At 40.6% G+C, this 25160-nt stretch overlaps 1 protein-coding gene and 1 non-coding gene across 2 annotated transcripts in view; one reads left to right on the top strand and one right to left on the bottom strand.

The window, feature by feature from the left end:
* The window catches only part of LOC126259313 (actin-related protein 6), a 111275-nt gene that overhangs the window by 35839 nt on the left and 50276 nt on the right, over positions 1 to 25160 (top strand). Inside the window, exons 4-5 of the mRNA XM_049955990.1 lie at positions 18458 to 18650; positions 18737 to 18947. Of these exons, the coding sequence (XP_049811947.1) occupies positions 18458 to 18650; positions 18737 to 18947 (404 nt within the window). The remainder of the gene's footprint in view (positions 1 to 18457; positions 18651 to 18736; positions 18948 to 25160) is intronic.
* Positions 8294 to 8366, bottom strand: Trnaa-agc (transfer RNA alanine (anticodon AGC)). Its single transcript has one exon. It is a non-coding gene; the product is annotated as a tRNA-Ala (tRNA).

Genomic DNA, 25160 nt, shown 5'->3' with positions numbered 1-25160 from the left:
ATGCAACCGGGAAAAATTTTACTGCCGCGCCCGAGCTGCCAGATTCACGCATGCACAGCAGGCCCGAATCTATGAGGAAGGGAGAGGAGTCCCAAATTCATATTCTTGAGGAGGAAAAACCTAGTTTCACAAAGCGCCCAGCATGCAGCGCACGTTGGTCTATCGATTATTCATATGATTTTGAAACGCATCCCTCTTAGTTTTCGGACACTCTGGAAGTTGATTTCTGAGTGAGCCATAAGTCGATTTTTGAATGCGTGCATAGTGTACGTGATGTCTCTGCCAGGGGAATCCTCGTTGCATCTAGAAATAAACTTTCCTGCGGGCAAAATGGGACCGGGCCATACGAGCTGAGCAGAGTTCTCTGTTTCACAGAGGAAGACCGCACTGCAGTTCCTTCTCTAAATCCTCGCACAAACGAAAAAAATGGCTGACATCGAAATAAGTGTCCAAGGAATAGAAAAGCAACTGGAATCACTCAACAGAGGAAAGTCCACTGGACCTGACTGGATACCAATTCGATTCTACACAGAGTACGCGAAAGAACTTGCCCCCCTTCTAACAGCCGTGTACCGCAAGTCTCTAGAGGAACGGAAGGTTCCAAATGATTGGAAAAGAGCACAGGTAGTCCCAGTCTTCAAGAAGGGTCGTCGAGCAGATGCGCAAAACTATAGACCTATATCTCTGACGTCGATCTGTTGTAGAATTTTAGAACATGTTTTTTGCTCGAGTATCATGTCGTTTTTGGAAACCCAGAATCTACTCTGTAGGAATCAACATGGATTCCGGAAACAGCGATCGTGTGAGACCCAACTCGCTTTATTTGTTCATGAGACCCAGAAAATATTAGATACAGGCTCCCAGGTAGATGCTATTTTCCTTGACTTCCGGAAGGCGTTCGATACAGTTCCGCACTGTCGCCTGATAAAAAAAGTAAGCCTACGGAATATCAGACCAGCTGTGTGTAATGTATTGCGAATACATAGAAAGAAGGATCCTTTATTGTATGATTATATGATAGCGGAACAAACACTGGTACCAGTTACTTCTGTAAAATATCTGGGAGTATGCGTGAGGAACGATTTGAAGTGGAACGATCATATAAAATTAATTGTTGGTAAGGCGGGTACCAGGTTGAGATTCATTGGGAGAGTGCTTAGAAAATGTAGTCCATCAACAAAGGAAGTGGCTTACAAAACACTCGTTTGACCTATACTTTAGTATTGCTCATCAGTGTGGGATCCGTACCAGATCGGGTTGACGGAGGAGATAGAGAAGATCCAAAGAAGAGCGGCGCGTTTCGTAACTGGGTTATTTGGTAACCATGATAGCGTTACGGAGATGTTTAACAAACTCAAGTGGCAGACTCTGCAAGAGAGGCGCTCTGCATCGCGGTGTAGCTTGCTCGCCAGGTTTCGAGAGGGTGCGTTTCTGGATGAGGTATCGAATATATTGCTTCCCCCTACTTATACCTCCCGAGGAGATCACGAATGTAAAATTAGAAAGATTAGAGCGCGCACGGAGGCTTTCAGACAGTCGTTCTTCCCGCGAACCATACGCGACTGGAACAGGAGAGGGAGGTAATGACAGTGGCACGTAAAGTGCCCTCTGCCACACACCGTTGGGTGGCTTGCGGAGCATAAATGTAGATGTAGATAAGCCGAACGAGTGAACGCAATCGCTGTCTGTTATGTCCTTGATTGGGTTTGTGAATGATCAGCGTTGTTGTACTTACTATGGAATTCCATAGATTCAGACTTCCAGAGTGGAAATAAACGACTAACAGGAATAACAGGGAAGAAAGATTACGTGTTATCTTCTCGGTGTATTCAGGAAAACGAAACTGTCAGAAAATTTCTGGCCAGATCGCTACACTAGTAAGGGCCAGTTGTACAGCCCCGTCTTGCAAGCGCTGAAGGTCTGTTCTGGAAGAAAATGGTTTGTACGAACATAACACCTAACCGGAGAATAATCAGAGATAACTAAACCGGTGGTTTTGGCAGGGTTAGTGAAGTTAACCGGTGAATAAGTTTTGACAAAGGCTGGCATAGTTCCAGAATTAGTCATGACAAGATTGATTGTTAGAACGAGGAAGGAGAAGAAACGGGGACATCAAACAAATTAAGGAAGTTTATGACTATTCCAGATTTATATAAAAATCTCGTGCTACTACTTTTCATGCTCGAGAAACAGGAGCGTATGAATGAAGTGTGGAACTATTTTCTAACAAAGCTTTTTGCTTGATGTAGGCCTAATAGGCATTTTATGTTGGTCTTCATGAATTATATTCTGTCGTGTTATAAAAATGACCATTTGTACCAAAACAGTCTCGTTTATTCGGTGTGTGTTACAAGCGTTTTAGAAAGGCCTATTTTGTTGTATCTAGCAACAGTGATAAAATAGCCATTATCAGATCGAGAAACCACACCAGTCTTGGGTACTATTTGTATTAATAGCTTACGCAGTATTAGAAAACAATATTTCGATTTTTCATGTAGCAAAACGTTTCACGAACTTTGATGAGGTAATAGATTCTTTCGCAGAAAGGAAAGCGCGCCATGTAAAGCTGTAGCAGATTAGAGAAAAAATAATGCTAGGAACTAAGGATTGAAGAAATGTGTACTGTCTTGTTTGTCTCTTGTCTTTACTGGTTTCATGTATGCCATATTTAATTGTATGTCACCCAAAACAAAGTTATTAGCTAACAGGCAATACAGAGTGCAAATTTTCTGAAGAGTTCTGGTTCTCACGATTACAAATAATCCAATACAGTATTAATTGCGAGATATTTTTTTAAGAGGTCAGGCTGTCAAACCGTCCAACTGGGAGCAGGAGAGGCACCACAGGACATTTCAACTTCCACTGTCCTGAATATAGTTTAATGGCATCCAGTACAAAATATACACTTTACAATTCCACGGAGCGAAATACAGTGACGTGCGATAGAAGAATGCTGTGTGGAGAGGGGTGGCACTGCACTCTGGCACACTTAATACCAAATAACATTTCGTACATTTCCTCAAACATATATGTTTTATGTATCAGACTCTTCAGATAGATGTGCGTACAAAATGAACATATTGTTGAAAATTCAATTTTTTAAAATTTTTGACTTCGTATCTCAAACGTTCGATGGAAGGGGCTGGGAGGGGGGGGGGGGGGGCGCCATTATCGCAGTATTGCCCCGGTTCGGAATTATCGTAGATCCGGGGCTGATGCGCAGAGCAGTCTTGAGTTGTAGCGGGGAAGTGTGTAGTCTCCATGCGACCCGTGTTTACACTTTAGTACGTTTGCTGTTTCATCTTAGTTTACTGCTCTCACATCAAATGAAAACAAAACGGATTTCTGTGGCCGTGAGCTATTAAGTGAATTAAGACATTCACAATCACGGAAGGCTAATATACGTTATTAGTTTCAGATTTTATTTTATTTCTACTTTTCTGACAGTCATGCATTAATCACCTTGTAGAACAATGAAGTTATTTTTTGTCGGTTTGCTAAAGAAATTTGGTTTTTATTAATATTTTACACTGAGGCAGTCAATGTGTTTGAAACAATGTGTTTAGTTCCACTCTCTTGGCAGATTCCAACAGCTCGCTGCAGCACGTTTTCGTCTTCTAGCACGTATTGGGGAGCCAGTCCTGACAAAACTCTACCATCTGGTGAGCAAGATGTACGAGACAGGCGAAATACTCTCAGACATCAAGAAGAATATAATAATTCCAATCCCAAAGAAAGCAGGTGTTGACAGATGTGAAAATTACCGAACTATCAGTTTAATAAGTCACAGCTGCAAAATACTAGCGCGAATTCTTTACAGACTAATGGAAAAATTGATAGAATCCGACCTTGGGGAAGACGAGTTTGGATTCCGAAGAAATGTTGGAACACGTGAGGCAATACTGACCCTACGAGTTATCTTAGAAGAAAGATTAAGGAAAGGGAAACCTACGTTTCTAGTATTTGTCGACTTAGAGAAAGCTTTTGGCAATGTTGATTGGAATACTCATTCAAATTCTGAAGGTGGTAGGGGTAAAATATAGGGAGCGAAAAGCTATTTACAATTTGTACAGAAACCAGATGGCAGTTATAAAGAGTCGAGGGATATGAAAGGGAAGCAGTGGTTGGGAAGGGAGTGAGACAGGGTTGTAGCCTATCCCTGATGTTGTTCAATCTGTATATTGAGCAAGCAATAAAGGAATCAAAAGGAAAGTTCGGAGTAGGTATTAAAATCCATGGAGAAGAAATAAAAACTTTGAGGTTCGCCGATGACATAGTAATTCTGTCAGAGACAGCAAAGGACTTGGAAGAGCAGTTGAACGGAATGGACAGTGCCTTGAAAGGCGGGTATAAGATGAACATCAACAAAAGCAAAACGAGGATAATAGAATGTAGTCGAATTAAATCGGGTGATGCTGAGGGAATTAGATTAGGAAATGAGACAAATTAGTAAGAGAGTTTTGCTATTTGGGGAGCAAAGTAACTGATGATGGTCGAAGTAGAGAGGATATAAAATGTAGACTGGCAATGGCAAGGAAAGCGTTTCTGAAGAATAAAAATTTGTTAACATTGAGTATAGATTTAAATGTCAGGAAGTCGTTTCTGAAAGTATTTGTATGGAAGTGAAACATGGACGATAAATAGTTTGGACAAGAAGAGAATAGAAGCTTTCGAAATGTGGTGCTACAGAAGAATGCTGAAGATTAGATGGGTAGATCACATAACTAATGAGGAGCTACTGAATAGGATTGGGGAGAAGAGGAGTTTGTGGCACAACTTGACCAGAAGAAGGGATCGGTTGGTAGGACATGTTTTGAGGCATGAAGGAATCACAAATTTAGCATTGGAGGGCAGCGTGGAGGGTAAAAATCGTAGAGGGAGACCAAGCGTTGAATAGACTAAGCAGATTCAGAAGGATGTAGGCTGCAGGAGGTACTGGGAGATGAAGCTTGCACAGGATAGAGTAGCATGGAGAGCTGCATGAAACCAGTCTCAGGACTGAAGACAACAACAACAACAACAAAACAGCACGTATGGCATTATGCCATAATATAGAATCAAAAACGAGTTAATACAGTACTGGTACTCCAAGAAAATTAACATCCCGGAACCCACACAGATAAGTTTAATATCAGGTCGAGGCCTCCTACTTCTTTGGGAATCTGGACCTACGAATGTGCTCTTTAAGTATGCACTTTAATTGTGCCATTTTAGTACAATTCACGAAATTCCGATGCTCTTGGAGTGTCCTTTTAAGTCTTTTTTTCTTTTATGGCATAATGTAAGATCTTTTAATGTTCTATACGTACAAACATACGGGCTTCCTGCGTCACAGTAGCTGTCAAAGCGCGGCGTTGCCTGTCATCTGGCGGCCCCTGACGACTACTGAAACAAACCTATTTCTAACAGCTCACGGGAAAATATTGGGAATAGTGGTTTGAAAAGCGTTACTTTTAAATCACAGAGCATTTGGTGACGAGCCATTTAGAAATATTTTTTGCCCAGACATTCATGTCGTTATCGTGAGCAAATTGATGTGCTACGGGAAGCTCTCTCTTCTGCGGTAGCTAATTTATTTGTGGAAATCTTTCAGGGCAAGTCACTGGGCTCTGCTAAAAATTTTACTGGCACATTTGTGTGATATATCTTAACGTGTAACACGCGCAAAGAGATAAACATTACATGTGAAAGCTTATCTTCTCTTGCAGCTTATTAACCTTAGAGACTAATATTGTGTGTGAAAGCTTTGCTTTTCTTGTAGCAACACAACGTATATTAATTAAAAACGTTACCTTTCCAGTTTGTGTATCCGCGCTACTTGACAGTGATGTTACTATTAACTGACACCACGGGTCCTGTGGTCTGGAATATCCGCTGTCATCGGGTGGCGGGGTCACGTGACACGAGCTATGACTGGCTTACAAAAGCGAATCGCAATTTCGATAACAATAGTTCGGAAAGTAACACGCGGTGTTTGGTGGAATACGAATTTATACTTTCGTAATACAAAAATATGCAGCGTACATGTTGCTGCACATCAAAAATCTTTCCAAAAGGGGTTTTCGTCCCTGAGTTTCGTTTTCTAAACTGCCGGGAAATTCTACGCCCGTGTATAAAAACATAACCATTTAAAGGATTGATAAATTTTACAGTTCCGAGGGAAAATATACTGTTACTTAATGACACGGAAAAACTGTGTTTGCAATCCGGTAAATTCGGGATTTTTTTTTTTTCCTTGGCCTCGTATACAACCCCATCTGTACATTGCAAGATGCAGGTGTGCCAACACTTGGCAGCTAATAGGGCGCACTGTACTAGTGAAATAGTGTTGACTCATGAAAAGGTGTGAATATGTTTAGATGTTTTTATTTAAGCGTCTTTGAAGGTGCTAGATAAGTCGAAAAGCTAGTTCCCATCTTTTACATCCCTAACTCGGTCGACATATTCACCTTTTCTTGCACTGTGATAGGAGCTTTCATTGTAGTTCACAGTTTTTACTCTGCCTTAATTTTGAACATTAGACTGCCACAGCTTGGTAACAGATGTAGATTTTTGTTGGCCCGGGTGATGGCTGCTCTGATATAGGCCTTTTTACTGTTTTTTGAACTGTGTTGCTTGGGTTGGGCATTGTTAGTCTGGCTCCTCTACAGTTACCCGACTGGTATGATTCAACCTGTCCAGTATAGCCTATTGTGTACTCGGAGCACATAAGCAAGCCTCGCCATCACGTCCAGATCGCATAACTGCAGGAGGCCTTTTTTTAAATTTTTAGTTTGTTTTTCATAATTTTTATTTTTATTATTTTGCTCTTTTATTTCATATTTTTTAATTTTATTTTTATTGATCAAATATTAAATATAATGTGAAGGTTATGATAAAACTATGTCAACTGTTTCTCTATCACGTGGATAAACTTAATGTACGAGCATATTATGTAGATAACTTCCTTAAAAGCTTGCTATACTGCAAGCTGAATGATTCCCACAACAAGTAATAAACTACTGAAAAGCATTCATCTAATTATTATCTCTTATCTTAAAATTCTTGCCATTCATTATTTAAATTATGCATTAATAAAAATTGAAAATTAAGAAACTGCCACTAGAAAACCTGTTGTGCATAATGTTTGGCACAAAAATTTTGTTGCAAAAACAAGCCAGAATTAAGTATGAATATGGTTGGCTTAAATAAAGAGAGAAACTACAAACCAATGTATGCACAACAAAATATGACTCAACTTCTCAGTGCTGTATAAAAATTGAACTAAAGCTTTATTTGCCTGAAAATAGGATATCTACAAGATAGCAAGTAGTATTTGAAGAAAATACAGTAAACATTCTCTACTGGTTAGAATTAAGGTGACCTTTTTCTGACAGTTTTTTTTTTATAGCAAATTTCAGGTTAGTTTTTCTGCATGGGCATTGATAAAGTTGTAAATGCTTGATCAAACAGTACGTCATTTTGTACAGGGCTGGATGTAATTCTTGTTTAGTACATGCATTGTTTTGCTTGTCCAAAGATTTTTCAATGATTCTAAGCCACTGGGAAATACAATCTTAAACGTGTAAACAATGAAGTGATACTCACCTATAATAACTATTTTTTTTAATTATATCCAAATGCAGCACTTACAGTACATTTTACAAAGCACAATTTTGTATGCAAACGTGTGATTTTTCACACACAAAACCCAAATGATGAAAGATTTTTGTAAATGTTACTTATGATTATTGTGAGAATATATTTTTTATCATCTGTATGACTTTAAACCCTCTCAGCAAGTGCAATTCATGAAAAGCCGAATTTTAAGTCCTACTTATGATAGCTAAATCATGGATCGTGGCAATGAATAAAGCTCTCATAAAACAACATTATGACAATTAATTACATGTATTTATCTACCTTCTTACAGAATTTGAACTGATTTGCAGAACTTCGAAACATAAAAGTAGTGCACTTAAAACAACTAAAAAAATTTTTTTCCCACATAAATCCAAACGAAGCTAGACTTTTGAAAGCAAGTTTTGCAGTTTTACTGTAAGAATGCATGTTTTTATTGATTTGATTCACTTTAAACCATTTCTGTGCATTCAGTTCATGTAATAATGAATTTTATGTACAACATTTAGCTCGACTTTAAGCCATTGTATTTTGACAACAGATAAAGATTATGCGATAAAAAAATTCATTTTGACTTTATCCATTTAACTACCTCCACAAAAAGTTTAAACCAATTCATACAAGCATAAATTACAGATATTGATTGAAGCAGAAAGAAATGGATTAAAATTTGTGCTGTGGCTGGGACTTGAACTCAGGTCTTCTCGCTTGCTAGGCAGAAATGCTAACCATTACACCACCACAGCACGATGATTAATATTGCTGCACGAACTACCCAAGTTGAGTGCCCTCCCCAACACAAACTTCAATCCATTTCTTCTGCTTCAATCAATATCGCAGATAAAGAAGAGACTTAAATGTCTCAGGGAAAAATATAATTATAAATTACAGAAGTGACATGCTTTAAAAACCTCCCAGGAAAATGTGTTTTTGTACATAAAATCTAAATGAAGCAAGGTTTTTTCAAATGATTGAAACTTATCTTAGACAAAGATAGATATCTGAAAGCAAGTTTTCAGTTCTATCATAAGAATGCATTTTTCATTTATTTGATTTACTTGAACCTTTACTGTGTATTCAGTTCTCATAAGAATGAATTTTACATGCAACATTTAGCTTGAGTTTGAACCATTGTAGCTTGACAACGAATGAAGATCATTGGAGGAAAAAAATTTGGTTCGGCTTAACATTCATCTACTTTATGCAAAGTTTGAACTGATTCATACAAGTGTAATTTGCTTCAAAAACATAAAAAAATCCTTTTTTGCACATAAAATCTAAACAAATCAAGGTTTTTCAAATGGTTAAAACTTGTTGTAGACCAAGGTCTGATACGTCAGTAGACCAAATTTGAACCGTTGGTCTCACTCCATTCCATGCTTATTTAAGAATAACTGTTTTTGCACATAAAATCCAAACAGGGGGATCTGTTTTTGCATATAAAATCAAACAGTGCACGCACAAATGGTCCAACTAGCTGAGCCTTAATTTTAGCCTAGTTAAAATCCTTTGCAAAAGGAGTTAACCAGCTTGCACATTTTGGCTTTGCGGCAACTCGGGTTCGACATTTAAACCTTACTTAATATACTATAACATAGGTACAGTAAGACAGATGTTCAAATGGCTATGGAAATGGCTGCTGGTCTGGGGTAAACCAGGAACTTTTTATCCCGTGTTTCTAATTCAATTGTTATACAGCTTAACCCCCATGTGGAAATGAGAGTTAAGCTGTTTTACATTGTAAATTCCAAATACAAGTTTTTGGTATGTTTGATACTAAGCCTATGAATCAACATCATAGATTGTTTAGCAATCAGGTGATCTTACCATCATCGTCAGGTCCAGTTTTGGTTTATACATCTTTGCGTTCAAGTTTCATGTTAGACTACAACTGATTTGTCAATCTCTTCTTAAGATTCCCAACATGCATTTTCTTGTGAGGAAGAGAGGGTGGGATTTCTTGTCATTCAGAGCTCTAGTGTTAAGCAGGTGATTGTGTCCCTCAGGGAAATTGTGAGCAGGTTGGGAAAGGAGGCCAGTGGCCACTCTGCTTGCAGGTGCGACTCATTCAATGTGTGGAGGAGGCTGTATTGAATAATGTTACTTTTTCATTCTTTTCTTTTCTTATGTATAAGCTATTTGTAAACTGAATGAGTTATAGACCCCCACCAAAGCTAAATTAATGGGTTGTTTTGTGGCCAGGAAAATGTTTTGATACATTGTTAAATATCTATATGAAACAAAGGGAGAAATACGCTCTTCAATTTATTAATTCATGTATCTTCACCCTTGTTTCGTTGAGTGCTAGTGTACGGACATATGCTTGGATCCGTGGTACCAGCATTGTTAAAAATGTGTATTTTAACCATTCATTCAAAGTATTATAAAATGTTTATAATAGAGGGAAACATTCCACGTAGGAAAAATATATCTAAAAACAAAGATGATGTGACTTACCAAATGAAAGTGCTGGCAGGTCGACAGACACACAAACAAACACAAACATACACACAAAATTCAAGCTTTCGCAACAAACTGTTGCCTCATCAGGAAAGAGGGAAGGAGAGGGAAAGACGAAAGGATGTGGGTTTTAAGGGAGAGGGTAAGGAGTCATTCCAATCCCGGGAGCGGAAAGACTTACCTTAGGGGGGAAAAAAGGACGGGCATACACTCGCACACACACACATATCCATCCACACATATACAGACACAAGCAGACATATTCTTTAAATATGTCTGCTTGTGTCTGTATATGTGTGGATGGATATGTGTGTGTGTGCGAGTGTATACCCGTCCTTTTTTCCCCCTAAGGTAAGTCTTTCCGCTCCTGGGATTGGAATGACTCCTTACCCTCTCCCTTAAAACCCACATCCTTTCGTCTTTCCCTCTCCTTCCCTCTTTCCTGATGAGGCAACAGTTTGTTGCGAAAGCTTGAATTTTGTGTGTATGTTTGTGTTTGTTTGTGTGTCTGTCGACCTGCCAGCACTTTCATTTGGTAAGTCACATCATCTTTGTTTTTAGATATATTATAAAATGTTATTAGAAAAGGAATATTTATTCACATGTTTAGAAGGTCAACTCCTATCTGTTCATCATTTCACTTGCTGCTGAGATTCTGCATCAAGGAGTTGGTTGCAGGCAAGAATAGTTTATGTGTTATTCGGAAGAGCATCCCGCTTCGACATTTTCACAGCCAAGACTAAACACAGTGGAAGTTGTGAAGGTAATGAATCAGACTTGAAAGACACCTATTGAACTTGGTTTAATTATACAAAAAATACTGTGCTTTGTGTGACAGATTGACAGTTCCATTGGTTGTGGTGATTATTTGGTACTGCACTGTACTGGAAGCAGCAGTACGTAATGCAAATTATGTTTATTGACCTTGAATGTAATGGTATTAAAGGTCTCTTGATATTGGTATCAGTTAAAGTTAAGCCAAGATTATGCACAGATTCATAAATTACCTACAAAATTTTTCCAGTTATTCAAGCATTATTAATCCATTTATATTTCCACATACCTATTCAGTGACTGTGCCAAGCAAAATATGAACAGACCTTTCAATTGTTGAAATAAAATTTTTGAGATAAATGATTCATATTGTTGTTACAAGGAACTAATGTTTGTTGTATTTGTTACATAACCACCAGATTGGGAATGATAAAAACATTGAAGGAGCGAATTAAAATTAAATTCTGCTCACAAACAAGACGAGCTGGGAACGCTGATTTCAGTGGTAAAGGTAGAAAGCTGCTATGCTGTATGCTTATATGGCCGTGCTTGGCATCGTCTCTCTGGCAGTAGATAATCTCTTTTCCTTCCAATTAATATCCTTTACGGAAAGTGCATTTCTACAGAAAAGACGAAAATGTGTACTAAGTCAGTGTTAAAGTGCAAGATAAGTCATTCATATTCTGTTAAGACTGTGTCAGATAATAATCGGGTTCATTCGTGAATACACAGCAAAACCTACTTTAATTGAAAAGTACCAATACAGACGAAATTTAATTTTTGAAAAATATTATTCATAATTTTCTTAAAAACTGTTCACAATGGAGTCAAAGAAAATGCCCATTGTTGAAAATTCATTAAAAAATGCAATATGCCAAGATTTCGGAAATCCGAGCTTGGCAGCAGTTGAAGGTAATGCGCCAACTTGTGAGCTGGCCGACGGCAACCTAAATGACATGGTTGGTGTTTCACTATCAATAAATGATGACAGTGGTAATATAACTAATCATGATGTCACTTTTATGATGCTCGATGAGACAATTTCTCAGTTCTCACCAGGAAACATTTTTCCAAATAGTGAAACTGAAGGGCGCAGCTTCGAAAATTCCTTTAATTTATTTGCTCACAACATTAAGAATACAAGAACAGGGAACAGTTCGTAAAAACAATGTAAATACTAGTGAGATACACAATTTGAAACAACTGGTGCAATAAATAACACAACTACTTAAGGGTATGACACAGCAGTTCTCAAAACAACAGGAAAATATCAGATGGGTGTACACAGCAAAATCAGGCATTTAACGATTTCAAGTATGGTGAGCAAAACTATACACACTGAATTATCTGACGTAGTATCCGGGAAGATGACAGAGTCAGGTTAACAACTAAAACAAGAAATAATTACCACCATATTCCACAATATAAATATGTTAATGGAAAGAGTATCATTCTTGGACGATAAACAAGAGCAGCTTGCAGGTGAGTTACAAAACCTTCTCAAATTCAGGAGATTCAATCCCAAGTGGATGCATTGATAAAAAGTGTGACAGACGCAGTCAGCGCGCTGCAAGGTGTGTGGAAAAACTTGCCTACAGAATTACAAAAGTTAAGTCTAAGAGGGGCCCAGTTAAGATCAGAGTCAAAATTTACCAAAAAACAGAGAGATAAGAGATGTGCAGACTGTTTTTTTTGTATGTCTCTTTTAATTAGTGCTACTGGTTTCAAGCATTGCTCATTTTCATGCTCAAAACCAGTAGCAACAAAAAAGAGATGTATTAAAGAGTAGCTCTGGAGTAATATTACAATACATTTTATAGAACTATTGTCCTTGTGTAATTCATTTAATTAAAAGAAGAAAATTTTTTTGATTAATGTAGATACATGTTCAAAGATGGTTAACTTAGATCTTATGAAGTGGCTGTTTTGTGATTGACTTTTTTATTTTTCCAATTTTAACATTCAACATCAGAAAAAAGAATAAGAATGTAGGTGGTATATTTTTGTAATCTAAGTTTATCAGTAACTGTTTAGAACATGTCAAAGTTGTTGTTGTGGTCTTCAGTCCTGAGACTGGTTTGATGCAGCTCTCCATGCTACTCTATCCTGTGCAAGCTTCTTCATTTCCCAGTACCTACTGCAACCTACATCCTTCTGAATCTGCTTAGTGTATTCATCTCTTGGTCTCCCTCTACGATTTTTACCCTCCACGCTGCCCTCCAATACTAAATTGGTGATCCCTTGATGCATCAACAAATGTCCTACCAACCGATACCTTCTTCTAGTCAAGTTGTGCCACAAACTTCTCTTCTCCCCAATCCTATTCAACACTTCCTCATTAGTTATGTGATCTACCCATCTAATCTCCAGCATTCTTCTGTAGCACCACATTTCGAAAGCTTCTATTCTTTTCTTGTCTAAACTATTTATCGTCCATGTTTCACTTCCATACATGGCTACACTCCATACAAATACTTTCAGAAACGACTTCCTGACATTTATATCTATACTCAATGTTAACAAATTTCTCTTCTTCAGAAACGCTTTCCTTGCCATTGCCAGTCTACATTTTATATCCTCTCTACTTCGACCATCATCAGTTATTTTGCTCCCCAAATAGCAAAATTCCTTTACTACTTTAAGTGTCTCATTTCCTAATCTAATCCCCTCAGCATCACCCGACTTAATTCGACTACATTCCATTATCCTCTTTTTGCTTTTGTTGATGTTCATCTTATAACCTCCTTTCAAGACACTATCCATTCCATTCAACTGCTCTTCCAAGTCTTTTGCTGTCTCTGACAGAATTACTATGTCATCGGCGAACCTCAAAGTTTTTATTTCTTCTCCATGGATTTTAATACCTACTCCGAATTTTTCTTTTGTTTCCTTCACTGCTTGCTCAATACACAGATTGAATAACACCGGGGAGAGACTACAACCCTGCCTCACTCCTTTCCCAACCACTGCTTCCCTTTCATGTCCCTCGACTCATATAACTGCCATCTGGTTTCTGTACAAATTGTAAATAGCCTTTCGCTCCCTGTATTTTACCCCTGCCAGCTTCAGAATTTGAAAGAGCGTATTCCAGTCAACATTGTCAAAAGCTTTCTCTAAGTCTACAAATGCTAGAAATGTAGGTTTGCCTTTCCTTAATCTAGCTTATAATATAAGTCATAGGTTCAGTATTGCGTCATGTGTTCCAACATTTCTACGGAATCCAAACTGATCTTCCCCGAGGTCGGCTTCTACCAATTTTTCCATTCGTCTGTAAAGAATTCGCTTTAGTATTTTGTAGCTGTGACTTATTAAACTGATAGTTTGGTAATTTTCACATCTGTCAACACCTGCTTTCTTTGGGATTGGAATTACTATATTCTTCTTGAAGTCTGAGGGTATTTCGCCTGTCTCGTACATCTTGCTCACCAGATGGTAGAGTTTTGTCATGACTGGCTCTCCCAAGGCTGTCAGTAGTTGCAATGGAATGTTGTCTACTCTTGGGGCCTTGTTTCAACTCAGGTCTTTTAGTGCTCTGTCAAACTCTTCACGCAGTATCGTATCTCCCATTTCATCTTCATCTACAACCTCTTCCATTTCCATAATATTGTCCTCAAGTACATCGCCCCTGTATAGACCCTCTATATACTCCTTCCACCTTTCTGCTTTCCCCTCTTTGCTTAGAACTGGGTTGCCATCTGAGCTCTTGATATTCATACAAGTGGTTCTCTTTTCTCCAAAGTTCTCTTTAATTTTCCTGTAGGCAGTATCTATCTTACCCCTAGTGAGATAAGCCTCTACACCCTTACATTTGTCCTCTAGCCATGCCTGCTTAGCTATTTTGCACTTCCTGTCGATCTCGTTTTTGAGACTTTTGTATTCCTTTTTGCCTGCTTCATTTACTGCATTTTTATATTTTCTCCTTTCATCAATTAAATTCAGTATTGCTTCTGTCACCCAAGGATTTCTACAAGCCCTCATCTTTTTACCTACTTGATCCTCTGCTGCCTTCACTACTTCATCCCTCAAAGCTACCCATTCTTCTTCTACTGTATTTCTTTCCCCCATTCCTGTCAATTGCTCCCTTATGCTCTCCCTGAAACTCTGTACAACCTCATGTTTAGTCAGTTTATCCAGGTCCCATCTCCTTAAATTCCCACCTTTTTGCAGTTTCTTCAGTTTTAATCTACAGTTCATAACCAATAGATTGTGGTCAGAATCCACATCTGCCCCTGGAAATGTCTTACAATTTAAAACCTTGTTCCTAAATCTCTGTCTTACCATTATATAATCTATCTGAAACCTGTCAGTATCTCCAGGCTTCTTCCATATATACAACCTTCTTTCATGATTCTTGAACCAAGTGTTAGCCATGATTAAGTTGTGCTCTGTGCAAAATTCTACCAGGCAGCTTCCTCTTTCATTTCTTACCCCCAATCCATATTCACCTACTACGTTTCCTTCTCTCCCTTTGCCTACTGCCAAATTACAGTCACCCATGACTATTAAATTTTCGTCTCCCTTCACAATCTGAATAATTTCTTTTATTTCATCATACATTTCTCCAATTTCTTCATCATCTGCAGAGCTAGTTGGCATATAAACTTGTACTGCTGTAGTAGGCGTGGGCTTCGTATCTGTCTTGGCCCCAACTATGCTGTTGGAAGTAGCTTACCTGCATTCCTATTTTCCTATTCATTATTAAACCTACTCCTGCATTACCCCTATTTGATTTTGTGTTTATAACCCTGTAGTCACCTGACCAGAAGTCTTTTTCCTCCTTCCACCGGACTTCATTAATTTCCACTATATCTAACTTTAACCTATCCATTTCCCTTTTTAAATTTTCTAACCTACCTGCCTGATTAAGGGATCTGACATTCCACGCTCCGATCCGTAGAACGCCAGCTTTCTTTCTCCTGATAACGACATGTCAAAGTAAGGACATGGTAATACACAATATCTCCTAAATTAGTAGGCAGATTAAAATTAGATATCTATCCTTGAAGTCTATAGCTGACTGATGTCTGGTGTATTGGTGTAAGAAACACGCAACAGAAAACAGTATTTAAACTAGCTTTGGAGCTCTTACTCTTTCTGTAGCAAAAGTAGACACAATTGCACAGACGCCCAAACATACACACCAGCAGCCACGGTGAGGCTGACTGTAGATTAATAGTTATTGAGAGCTGTTGCCTTGGTAGGGGGAGATGGAGGCTATTGAAGGATGCATGAAGTGAGGAGGAGGTTGCAGGTTTGCTTGAGGCAGGTGTTTCGACAGATGTCTCATCAGTTGCACAAGAAGATGAAAGGAGTTCAGAGGATAGAAAATATAAGACAAAGAGAGAATTGGGGAGGGGGGGGGAGGGGGAAGAGAGAAATGGGCAGACAGGGTCAGTTTCCTGCAGCCTCACATTACCTTCTCCCTTCTCTGCACAACACTCCTCCCCTGTCCACATTGTGTACTGCTTTCTCCTATCCTTTTCCTTCTTTCCACCCTCAAACCATGCAGGGGCTCTCTCTCTCTCTCTCTCTCTCTCTCTCTCTCTCTGTGTGTGTGTGTGTGTGTGTGTGTGTGTGTGTGTGTGTGTGTGTGCGCGCGCGCGTGCTCTAACCTCTGAAATCTTTTCATCTTGTGTGACCACTGAGTCATATGTCAAAAAAAGCTGCCACACACTATTCTATTAGCCTCTCCTTGCCCTGTGCATTGTTTCCTACTCTTTTTCTACCTCCATTCATCATTCTTGCTGCAGCTGCTGGTGTGTGTGTGTGTGTGTGTGTGTGTTTGCTAGAGTAAGAGTTTGAAAGCTAGTGTAAATACTGTTTTATGTTTTGTGTTTCTATGTGCCACACATCAAGGCAGCTACAAGTGAGTGTTTACCTTTCCTTTAGTTTAAATATTATTCCTTCTAGGAATTTTCATTTTTGCTATGTGTACAATCTAATTGCTTAAGTAACTTTTTTGTATGCCTTTTCAGAAATTCCTAACAGAATGTAAACAGTGCTTTGTGAGGAATGTTTCCAGTTTAGTTTTAAATATTGGGTACATAACAATTTTATTACATAAATTGTCCTCCAAAAATGATCCCGTTTTGGAGCAATGACTGGAATTGGACGTAGTATGCCTGTAGTGCTATTGTTTTGCTTGTTATAGACTCTAATATTCTTAGAGCATATCAAACATACTATGATTTCTTGGACAAGTTATTTACACATGTGACCCAGTTTAAGTCCTGCTGAACCCACAGAACCAAAATTTTCATATACTTACGTTTTCTAGAGGTTCATTTTTTAATCTTGTTCCAATAGAAATTTGGTTAGACATTGGAAGTAAATGAAAAATAACACATACAGTTTTCCCAGTATTTTGGATGAGTTTGTGTTTGTTGGGCTGGATCCAGTGACCAATGTGCTGTTGTTGTACGCAAGTGGGATAGTTCTTTGGGTGCTTGTTTCAAGAAAGGTGTGCACATAAATCAAGAAGAGTAGTGGTTGTAGGATTGAGCCCTGAGGTACACCATGTATCACTGCTAATTCACTCTGAAAGAAAAGTGTTGTTTCTTGTTTTATCCAGAGTGCCAAACTCCTACTGAAGTGATCTCTTGCACCTGCTGTTTTTTTAGTTGTGAACACAACCAGTAGTGTGCTACAACTCATATCTGTCTTTCTAGTTTTTCAAGCAGGATTTTAAATTCCAGGACACTGGTGGTCTAGGAAAATACCTACAGCTGTTTTATGCTGATTGAGGGCTTTTAAGGTTCCCTCTGTGAACCTAAAAATTGCTGTGTGTGTAGATTGAAACTTTTTAAAGTCATGTTGTTGTATGGTGAGAGGTGAATTCTCGTTTATGGAGTTTATGAGCTGTCCATAAAGAAGTTTTACTAGAGTTTCTTAAAACAAACTCCCCATGACACAGATTGGTAGTTTGATATTATATCAGAACAACTTTTTTTTCTATCAGTGATGAAACTTTCGCTGTTTTCAGAATGGCTGGAAAGAGAGATTGAAAATTTTTGACTATGGTGAACGCATACAATTTGAAATGCTGGTAGCTGCTTTCTACAAAATGTGACCCCTATTTAAGTGGAGTATGAAAGTAAGCATAATAAGCACCCATTACTGTTTTCCCAGTATTACAGGGTTCCAGATAGACAGCAAATCACAGTTTTTGTTTTCAGGTAGTCTATATATCATTCTGGTTTTAACAGCTTGGTGGGCATAAGCTTAAGACTTTAGCTTCTCTACTGTTGCTATTTGGTTGATCATTGTTAGAAATAAATGAGATCTCCTGTTTTGTACGTTGGTGAATTTTTATGTATGTACTGGGGGGGAATGTTATTTTCCACTGTGATTTCTTTGTGCCCAGTTGTGCAATTGATTTGTGGCAGTGTTAATTTTTCCTTGCTTTTTATAAACATCTGTGTTGAAGATCACAGATCATTAGCGTATGAAATGAAGTGGAGGTGAATCATCACTGACCCTTGAGGTACACCACATTTAATTAGGTAACACCTTGATAAAGATTTAGTTTTAAGTTTCCTACTTAGTGATTATTAATGCATATTGTTTATGATTACTTAGATAAGAACTGATTCATGTATTACAGCTGGTGACCTGAGCAGTTATCATTACAGCAAAGAAAACCCTGCTGCACTTTGCTGCCTGCTTGTAGATTCTGGTTATAGTTTTACCCATGTTGTACCTTACATAAAGGGTAAAAAACTAAAGCAGGGTATAAGAAGAATTGATGTGGGTGGAAAAGTATTGACAAATCATTTGAAGGAAATAATTTCTTACAGGTAAGTAAATACAGAATGTGGTTTTTATTTCCATGCAAGGCCTTATTTCTGAGTTGTTATTATCCCTTTGCTTATTATTTCAACAGACAGCTTCATGTTATGGATGAGACCTATGTTGTGAATCAAGTTAAAGAGGATTCATGTTTTGTCTCACAAAATTTTTATAAAGATATGGAAATAGCAAGCAAAAGAGGTCCAGAGAACACAATAATTCGTGACTATGTGCTTCCTGATTACACAACATTACGAAGAGGTTACTTGAAGCCCCCAAGTGAAAATCTCGACGACGGAGAGCAGGTATGCAGAAACATTTTGCTGGTGTTTGTTTTACAAGAGGGGAAATTACTTAGAATTCTATTTCTAATTACCTTTATGTTTGTTTATAGGATGTTCATTTTAAGTGAAGACATTGGAAAACTAAACATTGGATCAAAAAAAGTTATAATTCCAATTTGTTTGTCTCGAAGGGGGGCCATCCAATGATACCACACTCGACCCCCGCTCCAACCTGTGCATTTTTTATTGCACATTATGATTCTACGCAAAATGTGTGTACGTTTTGTCTGAAGCATTTTCTTCGTTTCACCACAGGTGGTGCTGTTATCAAAGGAATAGAAATTGGTACACAATTGTAATTTATGACATGCTTCTCAATGGCCTTTGAATATCCAAGGGCACATGGAACCCACCTCCATGCTGTGAGGGTGGAACAGGTCAGTATTTCATAACTTGTAATTGGAAACACCATTCACAACATTATTTTTCTCCACATATTGAGCAGGAGATGGCTCATCGTGCTACTGTGGTTATGGCTTGAGACAAACATTACTCTTCTTTTCCATTTAGAGTAAGTGCTCAAACGTAGTACCACCAACTTCAATACACTTAGTGTTCTCCCCTCCCGTCCGTATCCTTGCTGCTCCTTCCCCACTGCCCCCTTCTACCTCTCTCTCGGTTTTCTTATATCGACTTGGTTATCCACCTGATTTCCTCTATTCTTTGCAGTTTTGCTTCCCTTGCCTTTTCTCTTTCATCATTTTTGGTCCTCTTTGGGATTTGACATCTGCTTCTAAATATTCTGTCTGTAGTGTGAGCCATTTGGCGAAGAACTCCCTCCCTGATATCTTCAGTGTGGATTCCTCTCCTCCCTTCCTTCCCCACTTTCTTCCCTGCCATAGCCCTCTTCTGCCCCACTAGGTCACTAGCACATGCAGCCAGTTCGTGTTGTGGGGCTGTTATGTACCCATTTGGCTTACCCCCTGACAACACAAGGTTCTTCTGATACCTGAACTGTTGTCTCCCCATGTATTCCTAGAAGTGGTTCCTTGTCATTCTGGAGCATTGAACTCCCAGCAACGGCTGCTGTGCCACATGGCTTTTGCTGTGGCCGGGTGGCACCCATGGAGTGAGCCCCTGATTGGAGTGAGTGGTATCAGGGCGGGTGCTTTGCACATGAAGCGTGTCAAGCTCAAAAAATCTGGCCATTCTCCTACGGCCATCTCTTCGGGTGGTAACAGATCATTGAACTCTGCTTCTTATGACCTACAGCCTTCCCTTCCTTGGTTACATCCTGGAAGGAGGTCCAGGCTCACCAGCTTGGCGTTAAGCACTTCCCTGCCACCTGGTCTGTACTAGAACAGATTGGGACACATTCGCCTCCACGAAGTCGCTATTTTTTGTGGAAAATATGAAAGACAAGTTCGGTGGAGTGGAGTTGCTCAGTGAGATGCAATCGGATTTCCTGCTGATCAAAGCTTCTTCTGCGGCCCAGTCTGCAGCTCTTTAATCATCTTGGTTATGCCCCAATGTCTATTGCACCTCACCAATCTCTGAATCTGGTCCAGGGAGCCATTTTTTACTGGGACTTCATCGCTCAAACTGATGAGGAACTTCCCACTGGGTGTTCATTTTGTTCGATGTGTTCAGAAAAGTCGTAAGGAAAACCATGCCAATACCAGTGCCTTTATTCTGGCTTTTGAGGGAGATACCCTCCTAGAGAAGGTAAAGGTTATGTATTATTGGTGTGACGTGAAGCCGTACATCCCACCATCCATGAGGTGCTTTCACTGCCAGAATTTCGGGCAAATGTCTTCTCGATGTATGGCGGACCCTCTGTGTGGTGACTGTGGTCACCCGTTGCATGAGGGGAGGCTCTGTGTTCCACTACTAATGTGCATAAATCATCACAATCACCAGATTACAAGAAAGAAAAGAAGATTCAAGAATATAAGTCCTTGGATCATCTATTTTTCACTGACAGACTCCACCCTGTGTCATGATTTGTACTTTTGACTCTTGTTACATCCTTTCCCCTCCTCCCTCTTCCTTACCCCAGTTGCGTCCCTCTTCCCTCCCTCCCTCTCTTGAGGTTCCCACAATCTCCCCTCCGATTGTCGATCTCCCTCTCTGCCTCTCTGGTTGAAAAAGTGCCCCCATTCGTCTGCACCTGGTGATGATGGGGTAATTCCCCCCCCCCCCCCCCCCCCCCTCCCCTGTGTCTCTCAGGCCAGAGGCCTGCTACCAGAACTCAGCCATGGGACACACAGTCTGTGCACCCCAAGGTTGCCCACTCTCTTTTGGTTCCAGATCTTGCAGAAGCTTGCTCTCCCTCTGTGCCCTGCCCTCCTCAACCTTTGAAAGAGAGAAAGCAGAAACAAAAGTCCCAGGACAAGGCTGCCCAATGTCCCCAGATGCGCCATCTCCCCCGTCACAACCGGAGTGTGACATCTTATTTGTGGATGTTACCCCGTTGTCGTTGGTGATGGATGGTATTCTGGTGGCATGATTGGCTCCAGCCTGTTCGCCTCCCATCTGGATACCCGCTCCATGATTATTCAATGAAACTGTAATGGATACTACTTTCACCTCCCAGAATTGCAATCCATTATTGCCTTTTACTTGGTAACTTGTGTTGTTCCCCAGGAATCGCATTTTACTCATTGACCCTTCATGGGTTCTGTGCTTTCTGTCAGAACCATTCAGCCCTTTGAGGGCTTCCAGTGGCATCTGCACATTGGCCTGTACAGATGTTGTGAGCACATGGCTCCCATTTTACATCACATGGGAAGCATTTTCTCTTCAGATCCACATGGACTCTGCCGTCATGGTTTGCAGTCTCTATCTTTCTCCTGACAGGCCACCTACATCTGCTACCTTAACTGCCCTCCTTCAGCAACATCTCCCTCCCTTCCTACTCCTTAGGGATTTTAATGCCCATCAGCCTTTGTGGGGCAGTGTTTGTTCATCTGCTGGAGGCTCCTCGTTGATAAATTTTTATGGGCCATGACCTGTGCCTTCTTGATGGTGATTCCCATACTCTTTTTAGTGCTGCATATGGACTTTCTCTGCCATTGATCTTTTGCTATCTTTCCCTCGCTTTCTTCCTTCCTTACACTGGTCGCCGCATGATGACCTCTGTGATAGTGACCACTTCTGGTTGATTCTCTCGTTCCCTTCCTGCCTCCCAATGACCAGATTGTATTGACGAGATCATCTGTGATCTGTCCAATAAGATAATCTGCACTGCTAGAATTTCCATTCCCTGCTTCACAGGCCCTGTTCACTGTTGCCCAGTTCCATGGTGGAGCATGGCTTTTAGCACCACTATCCATGATCATTATCATGCTTTGCAACATCTTAAGAGGCACCCGTTCTTCATCAGTCTTCGTACCTGTAGACGTCTTCATGCCAAAGCCCGTTACTTAATCAAACAGAGCAGATGTGTCTGTTGGGAATGCTTTGTCTCCTCTCCAGTTCTTCTGTCCCTTTGTCATGGGTATTGGCTACACTCTGTACCCTCCAAGGTTATCAGTGGCAGTCTTCCAGTCCTGGCCTTGCCCTTTCAAGTGGCCTTTGCACAGATCCATCAGTTCTCATGGAACACCTCGTGACCCATTTTGCTACGGCATTGGTGACAGCCTCCTACACAGCTGTCTTCCTCCACTGGAAACAGCACACTGAAGCTTCCCACTTATGTTTTATCCCATGTCAGGCAGAATCTACAGTGAACCTTTTACTGAATGGGAGCTTCTTCTGGTCCTCTCTTCTCACGATTCAGCACCTGGCCTCGACTCCATCCATAACCAATGGTTTAAACACCTCAATCCTCCACAATGGCAGTATCTCCTACAAGGTTTTAACCGTATTTGGCCCCAATGCATTTTCGACCCTCAATGGAGAGACAGTATTGTGGTTCCTGTTCTGAAGCCTGGCAAGGATCTGTCGTCCCTTGATCATTACTGGCCCTTCAGCCTGACAAATGTCCCATGCAAGTTACTAGGACGAATGGTGGCTTGTCGGCTCAATTGGGTCCTTGAATCTTGAGACCTTTAATCTCCTTACCAGTGTGGCTTTTGGGAGGAATGGTCTCTGATTGATCATCTGCTTCAGTTGGGAACCACAGTTCAGCAGGCCTTTTCCGAGCACTGCCATCTTGTCGCAGTTTTCTTTGATCTTCATAAGGTACAACACAGCTTGGCACCATCACATCCTCCTTACGCTCCATGAGTGGGATCTTCGGGGCTCCCTCCCAATTTTTATTCACAGGTTCCAGTCACAACAGTTGCCCAGAGTCTGAGTTGGCACTGATCTCAGCTCCCCATGGATCCAGGAGAATGGCGTTCCACAGGGCTCTGTATTAAGTGTCCTTTTTTTTCTAATCCCTGTTAATGGTCTTGTGGGCTTTGCCAGACTGTTGGTCACCCCCTGCTCTTTATATGGATGATTTCTGTATGTTCACTAGCTCCCACATGGTGGCCTCTGTGGAATGACAGCTCCAGGGTGCCATCCTGTGCATTTCCACATGGACACTCTTGCACGATTTTCAGTTCTCTCCCTTTAAGTCAAGGGTGGTGCATTTCTGTTACCGTACGGTGGTCCATCCTGATCTGGAGCTCTACCTTGATGCTCAACACCTGACCGTGGTCCCTCAGTTCTGTTTCTTGGGTCTTCTTTTTGACAACATACTTACTTGGTTGTCCCTTATCCGCCATCTGAAGTTTGGCTGTCTTCATAAACTCAATGTTGTCCACTTTCTTGCCCACACCTCTGCAGGTGCAGACGCTTCTCTGCCTTTACCAGGCATTAGTTCTGTCCCATCTGGATGATGGTTGTCAAGCTTATGGATCAGCTGCCCCTTCCATCCTGCTTCTCTTGGACATGGTTCACCATTGTGGTATCCATTTAGCCAATGGTGCCTTTCACACTAGCCATGTTGATAGTCTTCTTGTTGATGCTGGGATCCATCCCCTTTAGATTTGGCAGTCCAGCTCCTATTTTCTTATGCCATTAATACCCTGCTCTTCCCCTGCTCACCCTTCCTGTTCTACTTCTTTCGCAGCTTTGTGCCATCTCCCACCATTGGGTGGGTCTACCAGTTGGGTTCTGTCTCGCTTCTCTCCACCATGGCTTCCATCTCCGCTCCTTGTTCTCTTTCCCACATTCTCTCCTGACCATCCAGCTTTTGTTAGTTCCTTGACCATGGGTTTGGATGGGTCTCTTCCGGGGACCATTGCTCCAATGGTGTTCCGTTGTTTGTTCCGAACGCTCCCACAGGAGTTTGAGGATGCCATTGTTTTTTACACTGATGGCTCTGAATCCACTGATCATATGGGATATGCCTTCATGTCTTCTGTTGGCATGTAATACCACCTCATGCCTGCCAAGTGTGGAGTGTTTACTGCAGGAATGATGGCCATCTATTGGGCTCTCCCTTTTATTAAATGGTTCTCCCTCACCTAAATTTTGTTATGTACAGACTCAATGAATAGCCTTCAGTCTATCGCTCGGAGTTTTTACCGCTACCCGTTGGTCTCTGCTATCCACAACCCTCTCACTGAGCTTGGTGATGATGCTGTTTGGATGATTTCCTTTAGGTTCCTGGCCATGTATGTATTCCTGATAATGAACTTGCTGATCATTTGGCTGGCGTGGGAAACCACCTACCCCCGTCCTCCCAAGACCTTTTCGGGGAGCTTGACATCAAATCACTTTTTGCTCAATCATGGGCTGACCCTTGGGAAGCTACCCCATTCAAAAAATTTGGCACAATGAAGGATACTACCACGATATGTTGTTCTTCCCTCTGCCTCTCCCATTAGGAATGTACCGTCCTCTGGTGTCTTCGAATTTGCCATACTAGGTTGACTCATGGTTTTTAACTGTGCATTGAGGCCACCCCCACGTCCCCGCCCCTCTCTGTAGTTGTGGGGCTCCGTTCATGGTGACCCAAATTTTTCTAGATGGCCCCCGCCTTTTGGCCCTACACACTAAGTATGACTTCCCACATTCCTTGGCCTGGGTGCTGGAGGATGACCCTTGCTTGGTTACGTCTGTCCTCAGTTTCTTTCGTGAAAGTGGTTTGTACTTACAGGTATAAGTCCTTGAATTTTCCTCTGGAATTTGAGTCCCTCAGTTATTGTAGACATTGGTTATGCAGGCCTTGACCTTGCCTTCACACCTGCCAGGTTCTTCCCGCCTTTTCCCTCCGGCGAGAGGACCCTCCAATGTGTG

This window comes from Schistocerca nitens, chromosome 5 (assembly GCF_023898315.1).
Source record: "Schistocerca nitens isolate TAMUIC-IGC-003100 chromosome 5, iqSchNite1.1, whole genome shotgun sequence".
NCBI lineage: Eukaryota > Metazoa > Arthropoda > Insecta > Orthoptera > Acrididae > Schistocerca > Schistocerca nitens.
Note: the sequence above shows the minus strand (reverse complement) of the source record. Positions and strands in the feature narration are given on the sequence as shown.